This window comes from Mustela putorius, unplaced genomic scaffold, assembly GCF_011764305.1.
Source record: "Mustela putorius furo isolate JIRA1106 unplaced genomic scaffold, ASM1176430v1.1 tig00000281_pilon_pilon_pilon, whole genome shotgun sequence".
NCBI classification, from domain to species: domain Eukaryota; kingdom Metazoa; phylum Chordata; class Mammalia; order Carnivora; family Mustelidae; genus Mustela; species Mustela putorius.
In genome coordinates, this window is record NW_025421343.1 from 3,597,364 (window position 1) to 3,620,408 (window position 23,045).

Below are 23,045 nucleotides of genomic sequence, written 5' to 3' on the forward strand. Positions count from 1 at the left end.
TTACAGAAACAACCCAAATGTCCATCAGCAGACGAATGGACAAAGAAAATGAGGTACATACATCCAGTAGAATATTGTGTAACCTTAAAAATGAAGGCAGTCCTCTCTCATGCTACAACATAGATGAACTCACAGACCTTGTGCTAAGTGAAATAAGCCAGTCACAAAAGGACAATATTGTGTGTTTCATATCTATGAAGTATGTATCTAAAGTAGTCAGAATTTTAGAAACAGAAAAGTATTTGCACAGGGCTGGTAGAGAGGGCAGAGAGAGAATTGGTGTTTAGTGGATATGGTGTTTAATGTTGCAAGATGAAGATGTTCTAGAATTCTGTGGCACACAATGTGAATATACTTAACACTGCTGAACTATGTACATTAAAATGGTTAAGATGGTAAATTTAATGTTGGATGTTTTTTACCACAGTAAATAAATAAATAAATAAATAAGATGAAAAAACAAAATTGCAGCTCAGCAATTGGTAGTGTCAGAGACATAACTTGGAAAAAGAAAGGTGGAACTACAAGCTGTAAAAACATATTCTATAGGACAGGAAAGTTTTTACTGAATGTTTTGTGCCATAATAATTACAGAAGACATGAAATGTGTTAAATAAAGTTTAGGTAATAACAAGATAAAGAGATTTAGGAGATCAGAGAACAAATTGAAGGAAAAGAATTGTAACAGAAAAAGGAAATGAAAGCAATTGGAAAAAAATAATTTGAGGAATGACAGTGGAAGTCTAACATAGTGATAACTGTTAGTGTCTCTAAAGAAGACAACAAAAAATAATAAGATATCTAAGGAAAACTGAACCTGTAATTTAAAAGGACATACCCCAGTCCTAGAGAAAAATTTGTATATAGAAATCAACACCCAGACATATACTAGTGACAGTACTGAACTTCAAAGAAAAAGAGCACATTGTACGGACATCCACACAGAAGAAGCAAGGCAAAAAAACAAAATGAAAAATCAGCAAGGAGACAGGCAGAAAGAAGAAAGGCAGGCTAAAAGAAATATAAGTGAGCTTTTATCTTTTAAGTTGTTAAAGATAAATTCAAGATGATAAATTTCATCTTTTAAGTTGATAAATCAAGAAATACATGTGTAAGTTACAGTATTTTAAATTATAAAAGTTACTTCTAAAAGAATTAAACTAAAATTAAAGTATAAAACATCTGAAATATTTAGAAAAATTATAGGAGTCATGGGAGAGTAGAGGGAAGGAAAAAGAAAAAAGTAAATTTGTAACAAAAGAAGAAATACCGGGTGCCTGGGTGGCTCAGTCATTTAAGTGTCTGCCTTCAGCTCAGGTTCTGATCCCAGGGACCTGGGTCAAGCCTCGCATCTGGCTCCCTCTTCCCCTCCCTCTGCTCGTGTTCTGTCTCTCTCTCTCTCACCCAAATAAATAAATAAGACCTGAAAAGGAAAAAAATACTATAAAATAGAGAATGGAGAGCATATGAGACTGTGTAAACATTGGGGCACCTGGGCGACTCAGTTGGTTAAGCCTCCGACCCTTGATCTCAGCTCAGGTCTTGAATTTGTGATTGAGGGTTTGAGCCCCACATTGTGCTCCGCCTTTGCTGCGGGGCATATTAGAAAGAAAACAAAACAAAACAACGCTATATACATTGATGGAATAAATTAATCAATTTTTTAAAAACTCAGATTGGGTTAAAAACAAACTCAGTTTCATGCTATATAGCAGACACATTAAAAATAAAGTGACTCAGAATCGTTGAAAGTAAAAGGAAAACTAGAGTCATATCAAAAAGAAATTTGGAGACATGATATTAATATAGACAACACCCAAGTGTTGCAGTAATCAAGGAGGAATATTTTTACACTGATTTGCAATCCACTGTGAGGCTATAACACATATGTCAACCATGGATTAGCATAAAAATGTGTATAAAATGAAAATGAAAACGTTTTTAAGTGGGGAGAGAGAACATTGCTTGGGGATGGGAGGAATGCAGAACAGACCATAAACTAACAAAACTCTATAGAGAATCTTCAAGAAGAAATGGATCGAACCCTGCATCAGGCTTCTTGCTATGTGGGAAGTCTGCTTTTCCTTCTCCCTGGAGCTTGTGCTTGCTCTCTATCTTTCTCTCCCTTTCTCTCTGACAAATAAATAAATCAACAGCAAAATGATATACCAGTTGATACCCACTAGAATAGGTACAATAAAAAAAGTTAGGGAGCACTTGGGGAATGCAGTCAGATAAGCATCCAGCTCTTGGTTTTGGCTCAGGTTGTGATCTCAGGGTCGTGGGATCAAGCCCCATCAGGCTCCACACTCAGCTTGAGATTTTCTCTCCCTCTCCTTCTGTACTTCCTCCCTACACTTGCTTGCTCCCTCAAATAAATAAATCTTTTTAAAAAGTCAGATAATAAGAAGTGTTATTGAGTTTGTTGAGAAATTGGAATCCTCATATACTGCAAGTGGGAATGTAAAATAATGCAGCAACTTTGGCAAACAGTCTGAGAGTTCATTAAATGATTAAACTTAAAATTACCATATAACCCAGCAATTCTACTCCTAGGTATATACCCAAGAGAAATGAAAACATATATCCACACAAAAACTTATATATAAATATGAATATTTATATAGAAGCATTATTTATCATAGTCAAAAGGTAGAAACAACCCAAATATCCATTAATGGGCAAATGGATGAAATGTTGTGGCATATACATACAATGAAATATTATTCAGCCATTAAAATGAATAAAATATCACTATGTGTTATAATTTACATGAACCTGAAGACATCATGCTGAGTTAAAAGAAGCCAGTCACAAAAGTCTACATTTTATATGATTCCACAATAATTAATTATTGTATTAAGGTCCAGAATATAGACATCTATAGAGACAAAGTAGATCGGGAGGGAGTAATGAGGGGGTAAGATGGGTGATAGCTAAGGGTATATATAGGGTTTGTTCTTGAGGATATAAAAACACTTCTAAAATCAACTGTTGATGGCTGCAGACACCTATGAATAGGGTAAAAACCATTGAATTGTACACAATAAACAGGTGAATTGTATGTGCATTATATATCAATAAAGCTCTTTAGAAGTGTTCTATGGGCATCTGAAAAATTTTATTTAAAGATAACTTATTTTTATTTTTTTTAAGATTTTATTTATAGATAGACAAATCATTCCTAGAATATCATAAACCACTGAAAACAACTCAAGAAGTAAAAGACAATCTGAATGGACTGAAAATAAATGATGAGTTTGAGTTAGTAATTTTAAAAAATTACCTACAAAGGAAAGTTCAGGCCCAGACACCTTCACCCTTGAATTCTACCAACATTTAAAGTATTAAAACTAATTTTTTACAAGTTCTTCTAAAAAATAAAGAGAAGGGAACACTTCTCAATTCATCTTATAAGGCTAGTGTTACCCTGATAATAAAATCCAACAAAGACATGACAAGAAATTAGACTGAGATCTCTTATGAATATGGACACAAAAAGCCTCAATAAAATACCAGCAAACTAACATCTAATAACACATAAAAAATATTATATACCTTCAGCAAGTGAGATTTATCCCACAAATACAAGATTGGTTCAGTATCTCAAAATCAATCAACAAACTAAAACACAAACTCACTTGATCATCTCAAAGTCACAGAAAAAGCATTTAACAAAATCCAACCTCCTCTTTCCCCCACTTTGTTGATAAAGACATTCAACAAACTAGGAATAGATGGGAACTTCCTCAATCTGGTAAAGGGCATCTATGAAAAATCCACAGCTAAAACCTTATTGTGTTTAAGACAGAATGTCAGCAGTGCCTAGTGGCTCAGCTGGTTCTGCCTTCGACTCAGATCATCATCCCAGGGTCATGGGACTGAGCCCCGCATCAGGCTCCCTGATCACTTTCTAGATCTAGAATGCTGACATTAGTTTTATATTTATCAGTAATAATTTGGTTCTCTATTTCATTTTTTATATGAGTCTTCTTAGTTTTTTCCCTTGGTTGATCTAGTTAAAGTCTGTCTATTTTGTTAATCTCCTGTGAGAACCAGCCTTTGGTTTTGTTTTTGTCCTTTTTTATTCTCTATTTCATTAATTTCTACTCTGATCTTTATAATTTCCTTCCTTCTGTTTGCTTTAGTTTTAGTGTGCTCTTTTTCTAATGCTTAAGGTGGAAGTTGAGGGTTATTTACTTGAGATCTTTCTGCTTTCTTTTTATAGGCATTTACAACCATAAATTTTCCCAAGATATAGCTGTACCTGGGGCATCTGGGTGGCTCATTTGGTTAAGTCTCCCAACTTTTGGTTTCTGTTCAGGTCTTGACCTAGGGGTCATGGGATCAAGCCCTGCATCAGACTCCTCACTCAGATTTATTTGTCAGAGAGAGAGAAAGAGCACAAGCAGCAGGCAGAAGCAGGCTCCTCGCTGAGCAAGGAACCTGATGTGGAATTTGATCCCAAGACTCTGGGATCATGACCTGAGCTGAAGGCAGACACTTAACCCACTGAGCCATCCAGACATACATCCCTCAAAACTATCTTCTAGGGGCGCCTGGGTGACTCAGTGGGTTAAAGACTCTGCCTTTGGCCCAGGTCATGATCCCAGGGTTCTGGGATTGAGCCCCACATTGGGCTCTCTGCTTCTCCCTCTCTCTCTCTCTGCCTGCTGCTCTGCCTACTTGTAATCTCTATCAAATAAAATCTTAAAAAAAAAAAAAAACAACTATCTTCTAACACTTTTCAGAGTTGACATGGCAGTTAAACAGCTTCAGGTCCCAAAAACAGGGTGAAAGCAGGAATGCACCATAGAGATAATTAAGCACTAAAACAGACTGTCACCCTAAGGTTTCAGCTGAATTCTGTAGATCTGGGATTTTTTTTCTTTTTGTTTTGTGGTGAGCAACAAAGCAGTTTATTGAGTGATAGTGAAGTTTATTGAGCAATGGTACAAAGCTCCCAAAGAGAGAGGGGATCTGAGAGGGTTGCCCTGGGATTTAATTTTAATGTCTACATGAAGTCGGGAACAAAATATAGAACTTAGGGCACACTGATGGTGGAAAAGTCCTTCTTGGGTTTCCAGTAGGCTGCAATCTAAGTAAAATAAGAAATAAACACATCCGTGCAAAAGAATAAAACAAGGAAGTTCGCCTGTCTCAACCTTAGTAATGAGTTCAGGGAAAGAAGGCAGTGGCAAATTTATCCTGAAATTTGTAACTGCAGACCAACTTTTTGCACTGGTACGATTTATTTGCAATGGACTACATGTTATCTGAAAATTCTCCAGCCCAGAATTTTATTTAAAATGGCCCTAGCTTCGTAGTGCCAACTCATATGCCTAAAGGCTGAAGCAGATACACATCTCTCTGAAGAAATTTCAACTGGGACCTCAAAATATTCCCCCAAATACCAAACTCATAAGTACCATGAGTGAAAAAGCATAAAAAGTAAAAATAAAAAGCAGAAATGAAACCCACAAAAACATATTTTCAGGGCTCCTGGGAAAATAGGCTGATTCTACAGTTAGAGCAAAAAATATAGAAGAGCCAGGAGCGTCTTTAGTGCTGGAAAGTTAGAAAACCTGACAATGATAAGTATGCCAAGGGGACACAAGGGCCAAGTAAAAAAACTGCCAGTGATGAAAGTTGCCACAAGTTGAGCAGCATAGTAATACTGAATGATAACCGAAGGGTAAATATTTTGTTAACCTTTTGTAAGAACCAGCCTTTAGTTTCAGTTGTTTTTGTCCTTTTTTATGAATCCATATTAATATCTATAAACAATTAAATCAATAAATAATGGGAGCAAATAGATAATTCTGTGCGGAATTCCAGCTGTCTGAATATGTATGGAGTATATAGACACTCCACCCTTAAGGAGACAGAGCATAACTCCTTCCTTTTTAAGAGTGGATTGCTCAAAGTAAACTCCTTCCCAGCAGTTTGGCATAGGAAGGGGACAGAAGTTAAGTTTATAGTGAAGAACACTGACAAATACTACCTTAGCCAGGTAGTCAAAGTTAACATCAACAGTGATAAGTCACGCTGATGGTATGTTCCCTTACTATGTGATAAGAATGGCATTTTAAAGTCTTCCTCCCCAAAATGTATGACACCAGCCTAGTTGTGAGAAAAACATCAAAAACCCAAATGAACATTCTATGAAATATTTGATCAGTACTTCTCAAAACTGTCAGGGCCATGAAAAACAAGAAAAATTTGGGGAACTGTCACAGACCAGAATAACCTAAGGAGATATGATAACTAAATGTAATGCAATATTTCTATATGGGATCGTGGAATAGAAAAAGAACATTAGGTATAAACTAAGGAAATCAGATAGTGTGTAGACCTTGGTTAATAACAATCCATTTTTATTGGTTCATTAAACGTAAAAAAAGTGCTACATTGATGGAAGGTGTTAATAATAGAAGAAACTGGGCATGAATTATAGAAAAGTATTTGTACTGTGTTCACAGTATAATACAATAGACTAAACTCTTCTAAATCAAAAGGTTTAAAAAAGTCATGCGTAGTAAAAAAATCAGGCATGTTGTGATGAGCACTGGGTATTATACACAATGAATCGTTGAACACTACATCAACAACTAATGATGCACTATATGTTGGCTAACTGAACATAATTAAGAATAATATAAATAAACATGTATCCATATGGATTTTAAAACAGATAAGATACATTATTCATTGATGAGATAATAAGAAAAGGGGAGGCTGTTCTTTATAGTACAGTGCCAACTAAATATAGGAGGAAAAATAGAGTTAGAAAACCAGTGAGTGAAAACTTACCGGGGAGAAGGGTATTTTATTCAGCCTCAAGATATCCCGCAATATCTTCCCACATTGCTCATTAATTTCAAAGGGAAAAAAGTTAACCTTTGCAGTAGAGAACTTTGGACATCAAAATTAACATCCACCAGTAATAAGAAACATTGAAATTGAGTACTTCACATGCGATGTACTTAGTACACATCACTCCTATAGAACTATTCAAAATGCATAACTTTAATCACAGTGAAACTCACAGAAACTCAAATTGAAGGACTCAAATTATAGGATATTCAACAAATAACTTGTCAGTCCTCTTTAAAAATGTAGGTGTTGTGAAGAACAAAAGCTGAGAAACTATCCTAGATTAAAGGATACAAAAGAGACATGGCAGCTAAATGTAGTCGTGATCCTAGATTGGACTCTAGCCCAGGGAGAAAAATTACTACAAAGAACAGTTTGGTGAATAGGGGCGTAGAGCTGTCCCTACCTACTGGGGTCAATATTGATCAGTGCCCCTATTCAGCAGGAAGAAGTTACAGAAGATGAGACCTTCCACCTTCAACCACCTTAAAGATTTAAGGGTCAAAATTGTTCAGGGGGGAATGATGAGGGAGCAGGAGGCTGGCTGAGGACAAAGCAAAAGCTGGCGCCTTGCACCCCCTCTTCACCCTTTCCCCTCCATAAGTGTAGCATCCCTCAGGCAGCCCTGACTGCCATGAACAATAAGCAAATAGTTAACTTGCAGAGCTCACAATCCTGCTAGACCGGAGTCTCCCTTGGCTTACAAATGTCCTAAATCTCACTAACAAAGACGATTGATAGCAGGATTGTGACACCCCACCAAAAAGTCTCCCAACTATCTTAATGTTAATGGCCGGTCTAAAGACAACACTGATCCAGCAGCAAGGGCAAGGCCTCCGGCAGGCCTGGAACATCCTGGCACCTTGTAGGCCCTCTTTAGCATATGAAAACTCCACTGAAACCTCCCTTCCCCTCACCTTCCCCCAACAGCAGGGTACATAACCTGCCATCCCTCACAACCCGGGGCAGCAGCTCTTCCTGCCCACGGGTCCTGTCCCCCTGCTTTAATAAACCACCATTTTGCACCAAAAAAAAAAAAAAAAAAAAAGAACAGTTTGGGGGAAATTGCTGAAATTTGAACATAAACTTCACTTTAGTATCATATCAATGGAAAATTAGATGGGTTTGATAATGGTATGTAAGAGGTTACTTTTCTTTCTAAGGTATACATCCTATAGTAGTGGATAGGCAAGGTGAACCTTTTTATTTTGAGGTAGTTCCACTTGTTTATTTTTGTTTTTTTGTTTGCTTTTTTTTATATAATTTTTTATTTTTTATAAACATATATTTTTATCCCCAGGGGTACAGGTCTGTGAATCACCAGGTTTACACACTTCACAGCACTCACCAAAGCACATACCCTCCCCAATGTCCATAATCCCACCCCCTTCTCCCAAACCCCCTCCCCCCAGCAACCCTCCGTTTGTTTTGTGAGATTAAGAGTCACTTATGGTTTGTCTCCCTCCCAATCCCATTTTCTTTCATTTATTCTTCTCGTACCCACTTAAGCCCCCATGTTGCATCACCACTTCCTCATATCAGGGAGATCATATGATAGTTGTCTTTCTCCGCTTGACTTACTTCGCTAAGCATGATACGCTCTAGTTCCATCTATGTTGTCGCAAATGGCAAGATTTCATTTCTTTTGATGGCTGCATAGTATTCCATTGTGTATATATACCACATCTTCTTGATCCATTCATCTGTTGATGGACATCTAGGTTCTTTCCATAGTTTGGCTATTGTGGACATTGCTGCTATAAACATACGGGTACACGTGCCCCTTTGGATCACTACGTTTGTATCTTTAGGGTAAATTTTTGTTTTTGTTGCCTGTGCTTCTGGGGTCATATCCATGAAATCATTCCCAAGATCAGTGTCATGAAGCTTTTCCCTTTGTTTTCTTCTTGGAGTTTTATAGTTACAGGTCTTACATGTAAGTCTGTAATCCATTTTGAGTTGATTTTTTAAGATTTATTTATTTGGGAAAGAGAGACAGCATGAGCGGGGGAAGGGACAGAGGAAGAGTGAGAAGCACACTGACTCCCTGCTGAGCAGGGAGCCTGACATTGGGTTCGATCCCAGAACCCTGAGATCATGACCTTAGCCGAAGGCAGACGCCTAACCAGCTGAACTACCCAGGCACCCCATATGTTGATTTTTGTGTATGACATAAGGTCAGGGTCCATTTCATTCTTTTGCCTACAGATACCTAGTTTTCTAACACCATTTGTTCAAGAGGCTGTTCTTTCCCCTCTGGGTATTCTAAGCACTCTGATTGAAGATCAGTTTATCATAGTTGGGTAAACTTATTTCTGGGCTCTCTGTTCTTTTGGTCCCAAGTAACTTTTCCTACCTTATTTTATCTACTGCCTTTACTTTGCAAATTGTATAACCACATAAACTGAATGTTTACACTCAACTGTTTGCTTAATGCTTCCTGCTTTTATGCCTTTGCTCATGCTACTTAATGAAACAAGGGGAAAGGCCAGCATAATTGGAATATAATTATCAAGAAGGATAGTAATGCATGGTGAGATACCTGTACACCTTATTAAGGAGTTTGAGTTTTGTTCTAAGAGTAAAAGAAAGTTGTTAAATAGAAAATGGTAGGTCTAATTTACATTTTTGAGGATTACTCTTTGAAGAACAGATTGGAAGAAGACAGGAGTAACTGCCTTTTTTTCTTTTTCCCCTAATTACTCTGGCCAGGACTTCTAGTAGTATGTTGAATAAAAGTGGCAAGAGTAGGAATCCTTGTCTCGTTCTTGATCTTAAGGAAAAAGCTTTCAGATTTTTACCATTGAGTATAATGTCAGTTATGGTCTTGTCATGTATGACCTGCATCATGTTGATGTCGATTCCTTCTATACCTATTTGTTGAGAGTTTTTGTCATAAGTACGTATTGAATTTTCTCAAATACTTTTTCTGCATCTCTTGAGATATATTATTTTTATCCTCCTTTTTGTTAATTTGGTGTATCACATTAACTGTGGATATTGAACCATCCTTGAATCCCTCCAGTAAATCCCACTAGATGATGATGTATGATCCTTTTTATATATTGTTGAATTTGGTTTGCTGATATTTTTGTTGAAGATTTTTGCTCCTGGGTTCATTAGGAATATTAGCTTGTAATTTCCTTCTCTTGTAGTGCCCTTGTCTGGGGTCAGGGTAATAGTGGTCTCATAAAATGAGTTTGGAAGTGTTCCCTCCTCCTCGTACTTTTTGGAAGACTTTGAGAAGATTTTGTATTCTTTAAATATGTAGTAGAATTTACTCGTGGAAGCCTTCTGGTTCTGGGCTTTTATTTGTTGGGAGGTTTGAGAGTCTTTTTATACTTTAGCTATAAAAACAGATGCATCTATCTTATTGTAGTCTGGGGAAATTGTCTTAGGGATTCTCAGAGTAAAGAAAATTCTGGTTGCCAATAATCTATACAGTGAGCGAAAAGGATCCCATAGTCACAGTTGTTACTTTGTTGCATATCTATCTTTGTTTCCCCATATGACTTAGAACTCCAGAAACGGGTATATTAGTATTTACAGTTAGGGTTTATAATTGTAAGATTTGTAAGATGTTCTTATATCTAAAAATGCCTGTTTTATTATAGAATAATGGCTGTCAGAAATTGGAGATGATGGTAAATTTTAAGTTGGGTGTATTTTACCACAATAAAAAAAAATTGGGAGGAAACGTAAAGATGGTTCAGAGAAAGGAATTTTAAAAGCCTCTAAGACATATGAAGAGGTTTTTTTTTAATCCCACTGGTTTAATTACTGATGATGAAAATGAAGTCTCAGATTTCTTAACTGAAAATGAGGTTAACAGTACCTCTCTCTCAGTTTTATCAATAAAATTGAATTAAAAGGAAAAAGACAGATACAGAGCATATATCATAATACTCTGCATGTAGCAGGTAGTAAATGCACAGCAGTTGCTGTTACAATCCAGAGAACTTAACTGCCTTCCTAAGGTCACACAGCCAGTCTGTGGCAGAATCTAACCTAGAATACCAGTCTCTTGACCCTTAGTCCCTTGAAGTTTTATTGTGTCAGTCTGGCCCATAGGCGTATGGCTAGAATCCTCTGTGGAGGCAGCTAATTTCCTGAAACTTTATATAAAACTTTCCTTAGGTCTTTGTTCTGTATCTAGAGAATTAAATGTGACTACCATTTCTAAAGGGAATGCAGACATTTTGAAAGTCTTTCAGAATCTTCTTTCTTCTTTTCAGAGTCCAGATGTCATTCAGAATTTGAAAATACTACCCATTCTGTCTTCAGGTCAGCCAAGTTTTACTTTCATCATCCAGTGCACCTACCAAGTGATCAAGATTTTTGCCATGAATCCTTAGGAAGGAGTGTTTTCATGAGACATTCTTGGAAAGATTTCTTTCAGCATCATCCAGACAAACAAAGAGAACACACTCGTCTTCCTTCACCTCACCAAAATGTGGAAAAGACGAAGGCAGATTATACCAGAATAGAGAGCCTCAGTATCAATGTAAACTTGGAAAATGAAGTGATGCATACTGCTAAAAGTCGGGCTAGAGATTATCCAAAAAGTGACAAGCTAATTAATGATCAAAAAAAGGATCATAAGGTCACCCCAGAGCCAACAGCTCAGCACAGCGTGAGTTTGAATGAACTCTGGAACAAGTATCAGGAGCGACAGAGGCAAAAGAAACCTCCTGAGTTCAGTGACAGGAAAGAACTATCCTTGGTGGAACGACTTGATCGTTTGGCTAAACTTCTTCAGAATCCCATCACGTACTCTCTCCGGACCTCCGAAAGCACACCAGATGATAGCAGAGGAGAACAAGATGTTAAGGAATGGAGTGGTAGACAGCAACAGCAGAAAAACAAGCTTCAGAAAAAGAAGCGGTATAAGAGCCTAGAGAAATTCCATAAAACTGCAGGAGAGCTTAAAAAAAGCAAGGTGCTTTCTACTCATCAAGCTGGGAAGCCCAATCAGATTAAAATTGAACAGATTAAATTTGATAAGTATATCCTGAGAAAACAGCCAGGTTTTTATTACAGAAACAACACTTCTTCAGATTCTAGACCCTCAGAGGAGAGTGAGCTGCTTACAGACACCCCCACCAACATTGTTTCCACCACCACTTCTCCAGTGGAATCAGATATGTTGACCCAAACAGATAGAGAGGTGACTCTGCATGAGAGGAGCAGCTCTATTTCCACCATTGACACTGCCCGACTGATCCAAGCTTTTGGCCAAGAAAGAGTTTGTCTGTCACCCAGGCGAATTAAATTGTACAGCAGCCTCACCGACCATCAGAGGAGATTCTTTGAGAGGCGGAACAAGAAGAACAAGAAAGCACTGAATACGGCTCATCCCCAAATGACTTCTGAGCACACCAGAAGGAAACACATCCAGGTACATGGCTACAAATTCCATCTGGCAATGTGACTGCCTTTTTCATGGACTCTTTAGTTAAGCTTTGCACACAGGTGAAAAAAAAGCCAATTGCCCTTTCCTCACTATAACGTTTCTTACCAGCTGGAAAAGAGTGAGAAAGTGTAGTACAGTGCTATTGTGAGTTGTCATTCTTTTCATCGACACTCAGTTACGACTTACCCTTTGGATGAAGGGCTTTGCTACTAAATGCTTCAGAATCTGCAAAGTAAACCCCTGACACAGGGGACTGCCAGTGTCGGATATTCTCCATTCCGACCAATAGTGCCTGGCTTTTTTTTATTCGTTCCTTCCTGTCTTTCAAGAAATTTTGAGGTACTTTTAAAAACATACATACCCATATATACATCATACCCATATATACATACCCATATATACACTCACATACATACATAAGTAATACAGTAATGATTTTTTTGAGTAAATGAAGATTTAGAATGGTAGAAAATTAAACTGAAGCCAGGGAGGGGTGAGCTACAACATGATTCTTAAAAATAAATAAATTGATGAAGGGTTGGTAGTGATGGGAAGACAAGTTGAAGCCAGAGGAGAAATCAATCAATATACCTATGGATATGGTTGCCAGAAGTAAGCCACAACTTTCACTCTATGTTTTCTCACAGTTAGTGTTGCTAGAATTTTGCCATCAATTACATAAGTCTGTAATATAAAAACAAACTAAATATTCAAAAGCGTTACAGATATTTAAGACCTAAGAGAAATTTTTCTCATCTGTCCTCGTAAAGAAGGCACCATGGTATATAGAACAGCCTTCAACAGCATCCTTACAAGAGATTCGGTAACAACACCCATAAGGTTACTATGACCTTAGGTTAGGGAGTTCAGTCAAGGTTCATTTCCAGGGGTCAGCAAGTGCAGAGTGTTACTTTAACCCAAGAATAAAATTTTTAGGGTATCTAGAGCAGTGCTCTCCAAAGAAGGACGCTTGCAGAATGGGTCAGTAGAGTGTAGAAAGAGAGGTGTTAAAAAAAAAAAAAGTTAGATGTATATTTTTCTCAACCTTTAAAAATATATATTTCTCTATATCTTTTATAATATATGAGTACAGTCATAATTTATAATTAGAAATATCTACTTTGATAATTTGTGCTCAAAGATACTTCATCCGTAGGACTGCATGATCAAAAAATTTAGAGACTACTTGTCTAGAGGAAAGGAGGCACAAGACATTCAGATAGTTTGTCATAAATATTTCTCATAATTGAGTTTTGGTAGGTATTAAATGATAATGATTTACATTTACATGTGTAAATGGTACAATATGACCTTTTTTTTTTTAAATAGGTGAAGAATTGGGAATGATATGGAGGAAGGCTTTTTGTTCCATTAGAGGAGATAGGGGGGAAAAATCGTGGTAGAGGGTTTTTTGTGTGTGGTGAAACACACACTTTACAGAAAGCTTACAATTTAACCATTTTAAAATATACAATTCAGTGGCACTGAGTTTCACAGTGTTTTACATTAGCACCACAATCTGGTTTGTGTACTCTTTCATCCCTCTAATGGACACTTCGTAATCATTAAGCACTCACTCTCTGGTGCCTATTCTGTGTATTTCATATAAATGAAATGATACAGTATATAACCTTTATGTCAGACTTCTATCACTTTAGAGTATTTTTGAGATTCACCCATGTCCTAGTATGTATCAGTACTTTATTGCTTTTTTATGGCTGGATAATATTTCATTGCATGTACATACTACATTTTATTTATCCATTCATCTGTTCATGGACATTGAGGTTGTTTCCATCTTTTGGCTACTGTAAAAGAGCAGATAGGAACATTTGTATGTAAGTTTTTACTTATTTAAACACCTATTTACAGTTCTTTTTGGGTATATACTTAGGAGTGGAAGTATTGGGTCATAGGGTAATTCTGTGTTTAGCTTATTAATTAATTATCAAACTGTTTTCTACAGAGGATACACCATTTTATATTCCCACCAGCAATGTCTGAGGGCTCCTGTTTCTCCATATTCACCAGCACTTTTTATTTACTTAGTTTTGTGGCATTTTGTTGCCATGCTAGTAAGTATAAAGTGGTATATCATTCTCGTTATTTTAATTGTGGTTTTGATTTGCCTTTCCCTTTCCTAATAGCTAATGACATTAAACATCTTTTTGTTTGCTTGTTGGCCATATATATGTTCTTTGGAGAAATGTCTGTTCAGGTGTTTGCCCACTTAAGTTGTTTATCTTTTTGTTTTTGAATTGCAAGAATTTTTTATATATTCTGGATTGTAGATTCTTTTTTTTTTTTTTTTAAGATTTTATTTATCTATTTGACAGAGACACAGTGAGAGAGGGAATAAAACCAGGGAGAGTCAGAGAGGGAGGAGCAGGCTTTCTTTAGAGCAGGGAGCCCAATGTGGGGCTTGATCCCTGGACCCTGGGATCATGTCCTGAGCTGAAGGCAGACACTTAACAACTGAGCCACCCAGGCACCCCTGGATTGGATTGTAGATCCTTATTGGATATGTAATTTGCAAATATTTGCTCCCACTCGCTGGGTTATCTTTTCACTTGCTTATTACTGTCCTTTGATGTGTAACAGTTTACCTTTGATGAAGTCCTATTTTCTTTTGTTGCTTGTGCTTTTGTTGTTTTATCTAAGAAACCATTACCAAATCCACAGTCTTGAAGATTTATCTCTATATTTTCTTTTAAGACTTTTATACATGTTAGCTCTTCCCTTTGCATATTTGATATATATTGGGTTAATTTTTGTGTATGATATGACATCATTCTTTTCCAAAGGGATATCCAGTTGTCCTAGCACCAGTAGTTAAAAAGACTTTTCTTTCCCCATTGAATGGTCTTGGCACTTTTGTCAATAATCAATTGACGACAGATTTGAAGGCTTGTTTCTGAGCCCTCGGTTGTATTCCTTTGATCTGCATGCTTATCTGTATTCCATTACTGCAGTATTTTTCTTTTTTTTTAAGATTTATTTATTTGACAGAGAGAAATCACAAGTAGACAGAGAGGCAGCCAGAGAGAGAGAGAGGGAAGCAGGCTCCCCGCTGAGCAGAGAGCCCGATGCGGGACTCGATCCCAGAATCCTGAGATCATGACCTGAGCCGAAGGCAGCGGCTTAATCCACTGAGCCACCCAGGCGCCCCTACTGCAGTATTTTTGATAACTATATCTTTGTAGTAAGTTTTAAAATTGAGATGCATGAGTTCTCCAATTTTGTTCTTTTTCAAGACCACTTTGGCTATTCAGCTCCCTTGTATTTCCACATGAATTTCAAAATCAACTTTTCCATTTCTGCCCAAAGTTCATTGGGCTTTTGGTATTAATTGCTTCAAATCTGTAGATTGGTTTAGAGCTTATTCCCATCTTAACATTAAGTTTTCCAGTCTGTGAATACAATATGCCTATCAATTTATTTAGGTTTTTAATTTCTCCTAGCAATGTTTTGAAGTTTTCATTGTCCATGTCTTGCACCTTCATGGTTAAATTTATTCGTATTTGATTTTCTTGTTTTCTTTCTTTTTTCTTAATTGTGGTAAAACACATATAACAGAATTTATCATCTTATCCATTTGTAAGTGTGCAGCTTGGTGGTACTAGGTACCACCATATCACTGTGCAAACATTACCATCTTCCAGAACTCTTTTTCATCTTACAGAACTGAAACTCTGTACCCACTCAAACAATTCCTCATTCCACCTTATGCTCAACCCCTGGCAACCACCATTCTGTTTTCTGTCTCTGTGAATTGGACTACTCTAGGTACTTCATATAAATAAAATCATGTATTATTTGTCTTGTAGGGTGATTTCATTTAGCAAAATATCCTCAAGGCTCATCTATTATGTAACATGTAATGGGATTTTCTTATTTTTGAAGGTTGAATTATATTCCTGTGTACGATATGGCACATTTTGCTTATCCATGCAACTATCTATAGGCAGTTGGGTTACTCCATCTTTTGACTATTGTGAATAATGTTACTGTGTGTGTAAATGGTGTTTGCAGATATCTGGGTGTGCAAAAATATGGGTGTGCAAATATCTGTTCAAGAGCCTGCTTTTAGTTTAGGGGGTATATAGCCAGAAGTGGAATGGCTGAATCATATGATAATTCTATTTTTAATTATTTGAAGAACCACCATACTGTTTTCCACAGCAGCTGCACCCATTTTACAGTCCCGCCAACAGTGCACAAGGGTCCCAATTTCTCCACATTCTTGCCAACACTTATGTTTTTTTAATAGCAGCCATCCTAAGGGGTGTGAAGTGGTATGTCATTGTGTTTTGATTTGCAGTTCCCTAATGATTAGTGATGTTGAACATCTTAATGTGCTTATTAGCTATTTGGATATCATCTCTGGACAAATACCTATTCTAGTCCTATGCCTGTTTTTTACTCAAGTTTGTTGTTGAGTCGTAGGAGTTCCTTATATTTTCTGGATGTTAGCCTCTTCTACCTAATTTATAATATTCTTTCTTACTCTGTGAATTGCCTTTTCCCTCTGTTGATTTTGTCCTTACATGCACAGGCATTTTTAGTTTAGATGTAATCCAGTTTGTCTATTTTTGCTTTTGGTGCCTGTGCTTTTGGTGTCATATCCAGGAAATGATTGCCAAATGCAATGTCATTAAGATTTTATTCTGTTTTCTTCTAAGAGTTTTTAATCCATTTTGAGGTAATTTTTTGTATATGGTGCAAAATAAGGCTCCAACTTATTCTTCTGCATGTGGATATCTAATTGTTCCAGCCCCATTTGTTGAAAAAAGACTTCCCCATTGAATGGTCTTGACACACTTATCAAAACTCATTTTACCATATATGTGAGGGTTTATTTCTGGGATTTCTATTCTTTTGGCCTTTATGTCTGTCTTTATGCCAATACCATGCTGTCTTGGGTTTATTGTATATTGGTAATAAATTTTGAAATCAGAAAGTGTCAGACCTACAACTTTTTCTTCTTTTTCAAGAGTGTTTTGGCTATTCAGAGTCCCTTGAAATTCCATATTAATTTTAGTAAAGTTTTTCTTTTTGATGCTATTTTAAGTGTAATTGTTTTCTTAATTTCATATTTACATTGTTTACTGCTAGTATATAGGTACATAATGAATTTTTGCATGTTGGTTTTGTAACTTTACTGAATTCATTTGTTAACTCCTAACAGTTCTCTTGTGGACTCTTTAGGATTTTCTGCATATAAGATCATGTTATCTGTGAATAGAGATAATATTACTTCCTCCTTTCCAATGTGGGTACACATTATTTATTTTTCTTGCTAATTGGCCTGGCTAGAACTTCCAGATCAACAGTATCAAATAGAAGTGGCAAAAGAGGACATCATAGTCTTGTTCATGATCTTAGAAGAAAAGCATTTAGTCTTTCACCATTGAGAATGATGTTAGCTTTGGGTTTTTTATCCTGTTAAGGAAGTTCCCCCTTTTTTTCTTCTTTGTTGAGTAATTTTAACATAAAAGGGTTGTGGTTTTTGCCAGCTGCCTCGGCATCTATTGGTATGATCACATGTGTCTTTTTTATTTTCTTTTATTCTATTAATGTGGTATATATTGATGATCATGTATTGAACCAACCTTGCATTCCTGTGATAAATCCTTAACTGTTCCTTTGTCTTGATATATAATTCTTGTAATCTGCTGCTAGATTCACTTTGCTAGAATTTTAAAGAGTATTTTTGCATCTCTCTTTCTAAATGATAATTAACCTGTAGTTTTCTTAAGGTATGTTTGTCTGCTGTCTCATAGAATGAGTTAGGACATTGTTCCCTCATCGTCTATTTTTTGGATGAGTTTGGGAAGATCTAGTGTTAATAATTGATGCTTTCTTTAAATGTTTGGTAGAATTTATTAGTGAAGGCACTAGTCGTGCATTTTCCTTTGGGGGAAGGTTTATTGCTGATTCAATCTCTTTGTTGTTTAAGTCTACTCAGATTTTGTTTCTCCTTGAGTCAGTTTTTATAGTATCTGTGTTTCTAAGAATTTATCCACCTCTGTTGTTTTCTAGTCACTATTCCATTTATCTCCACTCTAATCTTTATGATTTACTTCTGCTTCCTTTGGGTTTAGTTTGTTCTTTTTTTTCCTAATTCCTTACAGTTTAAAGTTATATTATTGATTTGAAATTACCATTTAATGTAAGCAATGAATCGCTAAATTCTACACCCGAAACAGATATTACACTGTATGTTAACTAACTGGAATTTAAATAAAAACTTGGAAGAAAAATTATGAAATTATTATTCTTTTTCAGTATAGGTGTTTACCACTATAAATTTCCTCTGAGTACTGCTTTTGTAGATAAGAATTTTTTTCTAAATTCAGCCTTTACTGCATTCCAAAGTTTTGGTATGTTTTCATTTCATTCATCTCAAAGTATTTTCTAATTTCCCTTGTAGTTTCTATTTTGACCATTAATAGTTTGACCATTTAATTACCACACTTTTGTTTTCCAAATTTCTTTGTTATTGATTTCTAGTTTCAGTCCACTGTGGTCAAAGAATAAACTTTGTATTATTTCAGTCCTTTTAAATTTATTATGACTGGGGCGCCTGGGTGGCTCAGTGGGTTAAGCCGCTGCCTTCAGCTCAGGTCATGATCTCAGAGTCCTGGGATTGAGTCCCACATCGGGCTCTCTGCTCGGCAGTGAGCCTGCTTCCTCCTCCCTCTCTCTCTCTCTGCCTGCCTGCCTCTCTGCCTACTTGTGATCTCTCTGTGTCAAATAAATAAATAAAATCTCTAAAAATAAATAAATAAATAAATAAATAAATTTATTATGACTTGTTTTATAGCCTAGCATATGGTCTCTTGTGGAGAATTTTCACATGCACTTGAGAGGATTGTGCTGTTGTTGGTTGGAGTGTTGTGTATATATCTATTGGGTCTAGTTGGTTTATAGTGTTATTCAAGTCCTCTGTATCCTTACTGGTCTTTTTTTTTTTTTTTTAAGATTTTATTTATTTATTTGACTGACAGAGATCACAAGTAGGTGCAGAGAGAAAGGGGGAAGCAGGCTCCCTGCTGAGCAGAGAACCTGATGCGGGGCTGAATCCCAGAGTCCCAGGGTCATGACCTGAGACAAAGGCAGAGGCTTTGACCGAGTGAGCCACCCAGAAGCCCCTCCTTACTGGTCTTTTATCTAGTTTTTCTATCATATTGAAAGTGATGTATTGATATCTGCTGCTATTAATGTGGAACTGTTCCTCCACTCAGTTCTGTCCATTTTTGCTTCATGTTTTGAAGTTCTGTTGTCAGCTGTGTGTATGTCCATAATTGTTATATCTTCTTTATGGGTTGACCCTCTTATCAATAAATAATCCCCTTCTTTATCTCTTATAATGATTTTTAACTCAAAGTCTCTTTTTTCTGGTATTAGTAGAGCCACCCACCTTTCTTTTCATTACTACTATTTGCATGGGATATCTTTTCCATCCTTTTACTTTCAAATACTGTGTCTTTGGATCTAAAATGAGTCTTTTTCAAAATGGAGGGAGATATGGGGGACAGCAAGGTAATGGCAGTTTGGGCTGTACATCTTTTATGTGATTGGTTGAGGACCCTGTCCTTCTCTGGTGGTGCTGTAGAGGGGGAGAGCAGAATGACTTCATTCCATTAATAACATCTGGTAAAAATGGTATGGCACCAATAACATTCCCAGTATAAGCTACCACACACTGACATTTGCCAGGATAGATGTGTGATAAAGACAAGACAGACTTTGTGATAAAGACACAAATAAATCTTTGTGAGATTTATTTCTCACCCAGAAGTCCTAACTGCATGGGTTCTCGAAGTAGTGGGATTGTCGGGTATTACCAGAACAACATACATATCTGACAGTTTCTGATGAAAGGAACTACTAGAGTAACAGCAACAACAAATCCTGTTCTTGAGAATATGAGATTGAATCTAATTGAAATGGGCTAAAACATCAGTCGCACTCCATGGCATTTTAAATTACAATTGAGCCTTGAACAGCATGGATATGACCAACATAAGTGTAAAATATCCACTTATATGCAGATTTTTTTCAATATAATTCTATACTGCAAATGTATTTTCTCTTATTTAATAACATTTTTCTTTTCTCTAGCTTTATTATAAGAATACAGTTTATTATATATATATAATATATATGACATATAAAATATATGTTAATCAGCTGCTTATGTTATAAGGCTTCTGGTCAGTAGTAGGTTATTAGTTAATTTGGGTAGAGTCAAAGGTTAGATGTGGATTTTCTGCTACCCTCAGGGGTAAGCACCCCTTTTTCCTGTGTTGTTCAGGGTCAACTGTATAAGAAAACAGCCTCGATGCAGGTATCTGTATGACCCCATTAAATTGCCTTAGATAGGGAACCTGTAGCTCAGTCAGTTGAATGTCCAACTTGATTTCAGCTCAGGTCCTGATCTCAGGGTCATGAGATCCAGTTCCTGTCTGGCTCTGTGATCAGCAGAGAGTCTGCCTGAGATTTTCCCTCTGCTCCTCCCCTCCCAAAACAAATAAATATTTAAAAATATTTTACCTTAGTTTTTGAAATGAATTAATTAATGAATTCTTTTTTAGATGACACATAAGTGGATCATGTTTTTTCAAATCCATTTTGCCATATCTACCTTCTAATTGGAGAGTTTAATCTGTTTACATTTAAAATAATTACTGATAGGAAAGGACTTACTTTGGCAATTTTGCCATTTGTTTATGTCTTATATAAATTTTTTCTTTTTCAATTCCTCTATTCCTGCCTGCCTTTATATTTAACTGGTGTCCTATAATGAACCATTTTGATCTCTGTCTCATTTCCTTTCCTTTAGATTTATTTTCATAGTACTAACCTTGGGGATACAGTTAATATCTTACATATATAGCATAATATAATAACATGAAATGATACCAATATAGCTTAAATAATATACAAAAGCTCCCACTTATGTATCTCTTGGCCTCTCACCCTTTTACTTATTTTTTAAAACTTTATTCATTATTTTTTAAGATTTGATTTATTTATTTGAGAGAGCATGAGCACGGGGAGGGGCAGAGGGAGAGAGAGAGAGAATCCCAAGCAGACTCCACACCTAGCATGGAGCCTAAGATGGGGCTCTGTCTCATGACCTGAGCCAATATTAAGAGTTGGACACTTAAACAACTGAGCCACCTAGGTGCCCCTATACATTTGTCTTTAAAATCTTATAGGGAAAGAAAAGGGAGTTACAAACCAGAAGTACAGTATTACTGACCTTCATATTTACCTATGTATTTACATTTACTAGTGTTACTTCTTCATAGGGCATCCTATGGTTCTATTGCTTCACATGGCTTCACATGTTGCCTCTTGTTCTTTCATTTCAGCCTGAAGGAGTCCCTTTAGCATTTCTTGTAGGACAAAGTGTTCCAGTAATGAATTCTTTCAACTTTTATCTGGGAATATCTTAATTTCACCTTCATTCTTGAAAGATAGTTTTGCCAGACACAGATTTCTTTTTTCAGATTTTCACACCACTTTAAATGTCATTCTACTGCCTGTTGGCCTCCAAAATTTCTTATGAGAAAGTGACAAACTTACTGATGATCCCTTCTGTGTTATGAGTCTCTTCACTCCTACAGCTTCGGGATTTTTCTTTGACTTTTAAGAGTTTGATTATTATGTGTCTTGGTGTGGAGCTTATCCTACTAGTTCATTGAACTACTTCAATTTTAGATTCAGGTCTTTTATCAAATTTGGGGAGTTTCCAACCATTATTTCTTCAGATATTCTTTTTGACTCTTCCGATCTCTCTTCTCCTTTTGACACTCCCACCATCCATGTTATGGATGAATAGCTCCTATGCTATTCTATAAGTCTCTTAGACTCTGTTCATTTTCCTTTATTCTGTTTTTATTCTGTCCCTCAGACTGGATAATTTCATTTATCTTACCCTCAAGTTCATGGATTCATCTGTCTATTCAAATATGCTGTTGAACTACTCTGGTGAATTTTTCATTTCAGTTATTTTACTTTTTAGCTTCATAATTTCTATTTGTTTCCTTTTTATTTTTCTTTATTGATAATCTGTATTTGGTAAAACATTCTCCTTGTTTATTTGTCCATGGTTTCCTTTAGCTCTTCAAGCATATTTAGGATATATTTAGTTGATATAAAGTCTTTGTATAGGTTTTTTTTTTTTTTAAGTCTCTGTATAGTAAGTCCAGTGTCTATGCTTCCTGGTGGGAAGTTTCTGTCATTTTTTTTCCTTGTAAGTGTCCCATACTTTCTTGTTTGGATGTCTTGTAATTTTGGGTTGAAAACTTGACATTTTGAATATCATGATGTGGTAACTCTGGATATCAAATTATCCTTCCCACTCCGTAGGGTTTGTTGTTACTGTTTGTTGTGGGTTAAAGTTGTTGGTATGTTTAGTGACTTTTCTAAACTATTTTTATACAGATTGTATTTTTGGTCTCTATGTCTCTGTTTCTTTAGCTCATTAGTTAGTTGTCTGACAGATTGCCTTAAGTGCCTGGAATCAAGAGAAAGCAAAAAAGAAAGAAGGAAAGGGGGGGGAATTCCCCAGTAGATTATCTTTGTATTAGGTACTCCAGTGCTTAGATAGGCCATTTATAACTCTGCCTTAGTCAAATTTCCAGCTTGCACTGAACCTATAGATCAGCCAATTGTAAAACCTTATAGTCTTCTTAGGTCTTTTCTGCACATGCATTCTGCCCTGTACATGCACTTTCTAGCT

General features: G+C 36.3%; 1 protein-coding gene across 7 annotated transcripts in view; it reads left to right on the forward strand.

Annotated features, from left to right (window-relative positions):
- Window positions 1–23,045, forward strand: part of ALMS1 (ALMS1 centrosome and basal body associated protein) — a 197,324-nt gene that overhangs the window by 147,567 nt on the left and 26,712 nt on the right. For all 7 annotated transcript variants that reach the window (XM_045079016.1, XM_045079011.1, XM_045079013.1 and 4 more), the window contains one exon: window positions 11,112–12,274. In XM_045079016.1, the coding sequence (XP_044934951.1) occupies window positions 11,112–12,274 (1,163 nt within the window). The remainder of the gene's footprint in view (window positions 1–11,111; window positions 12,275–23,045) is intronic.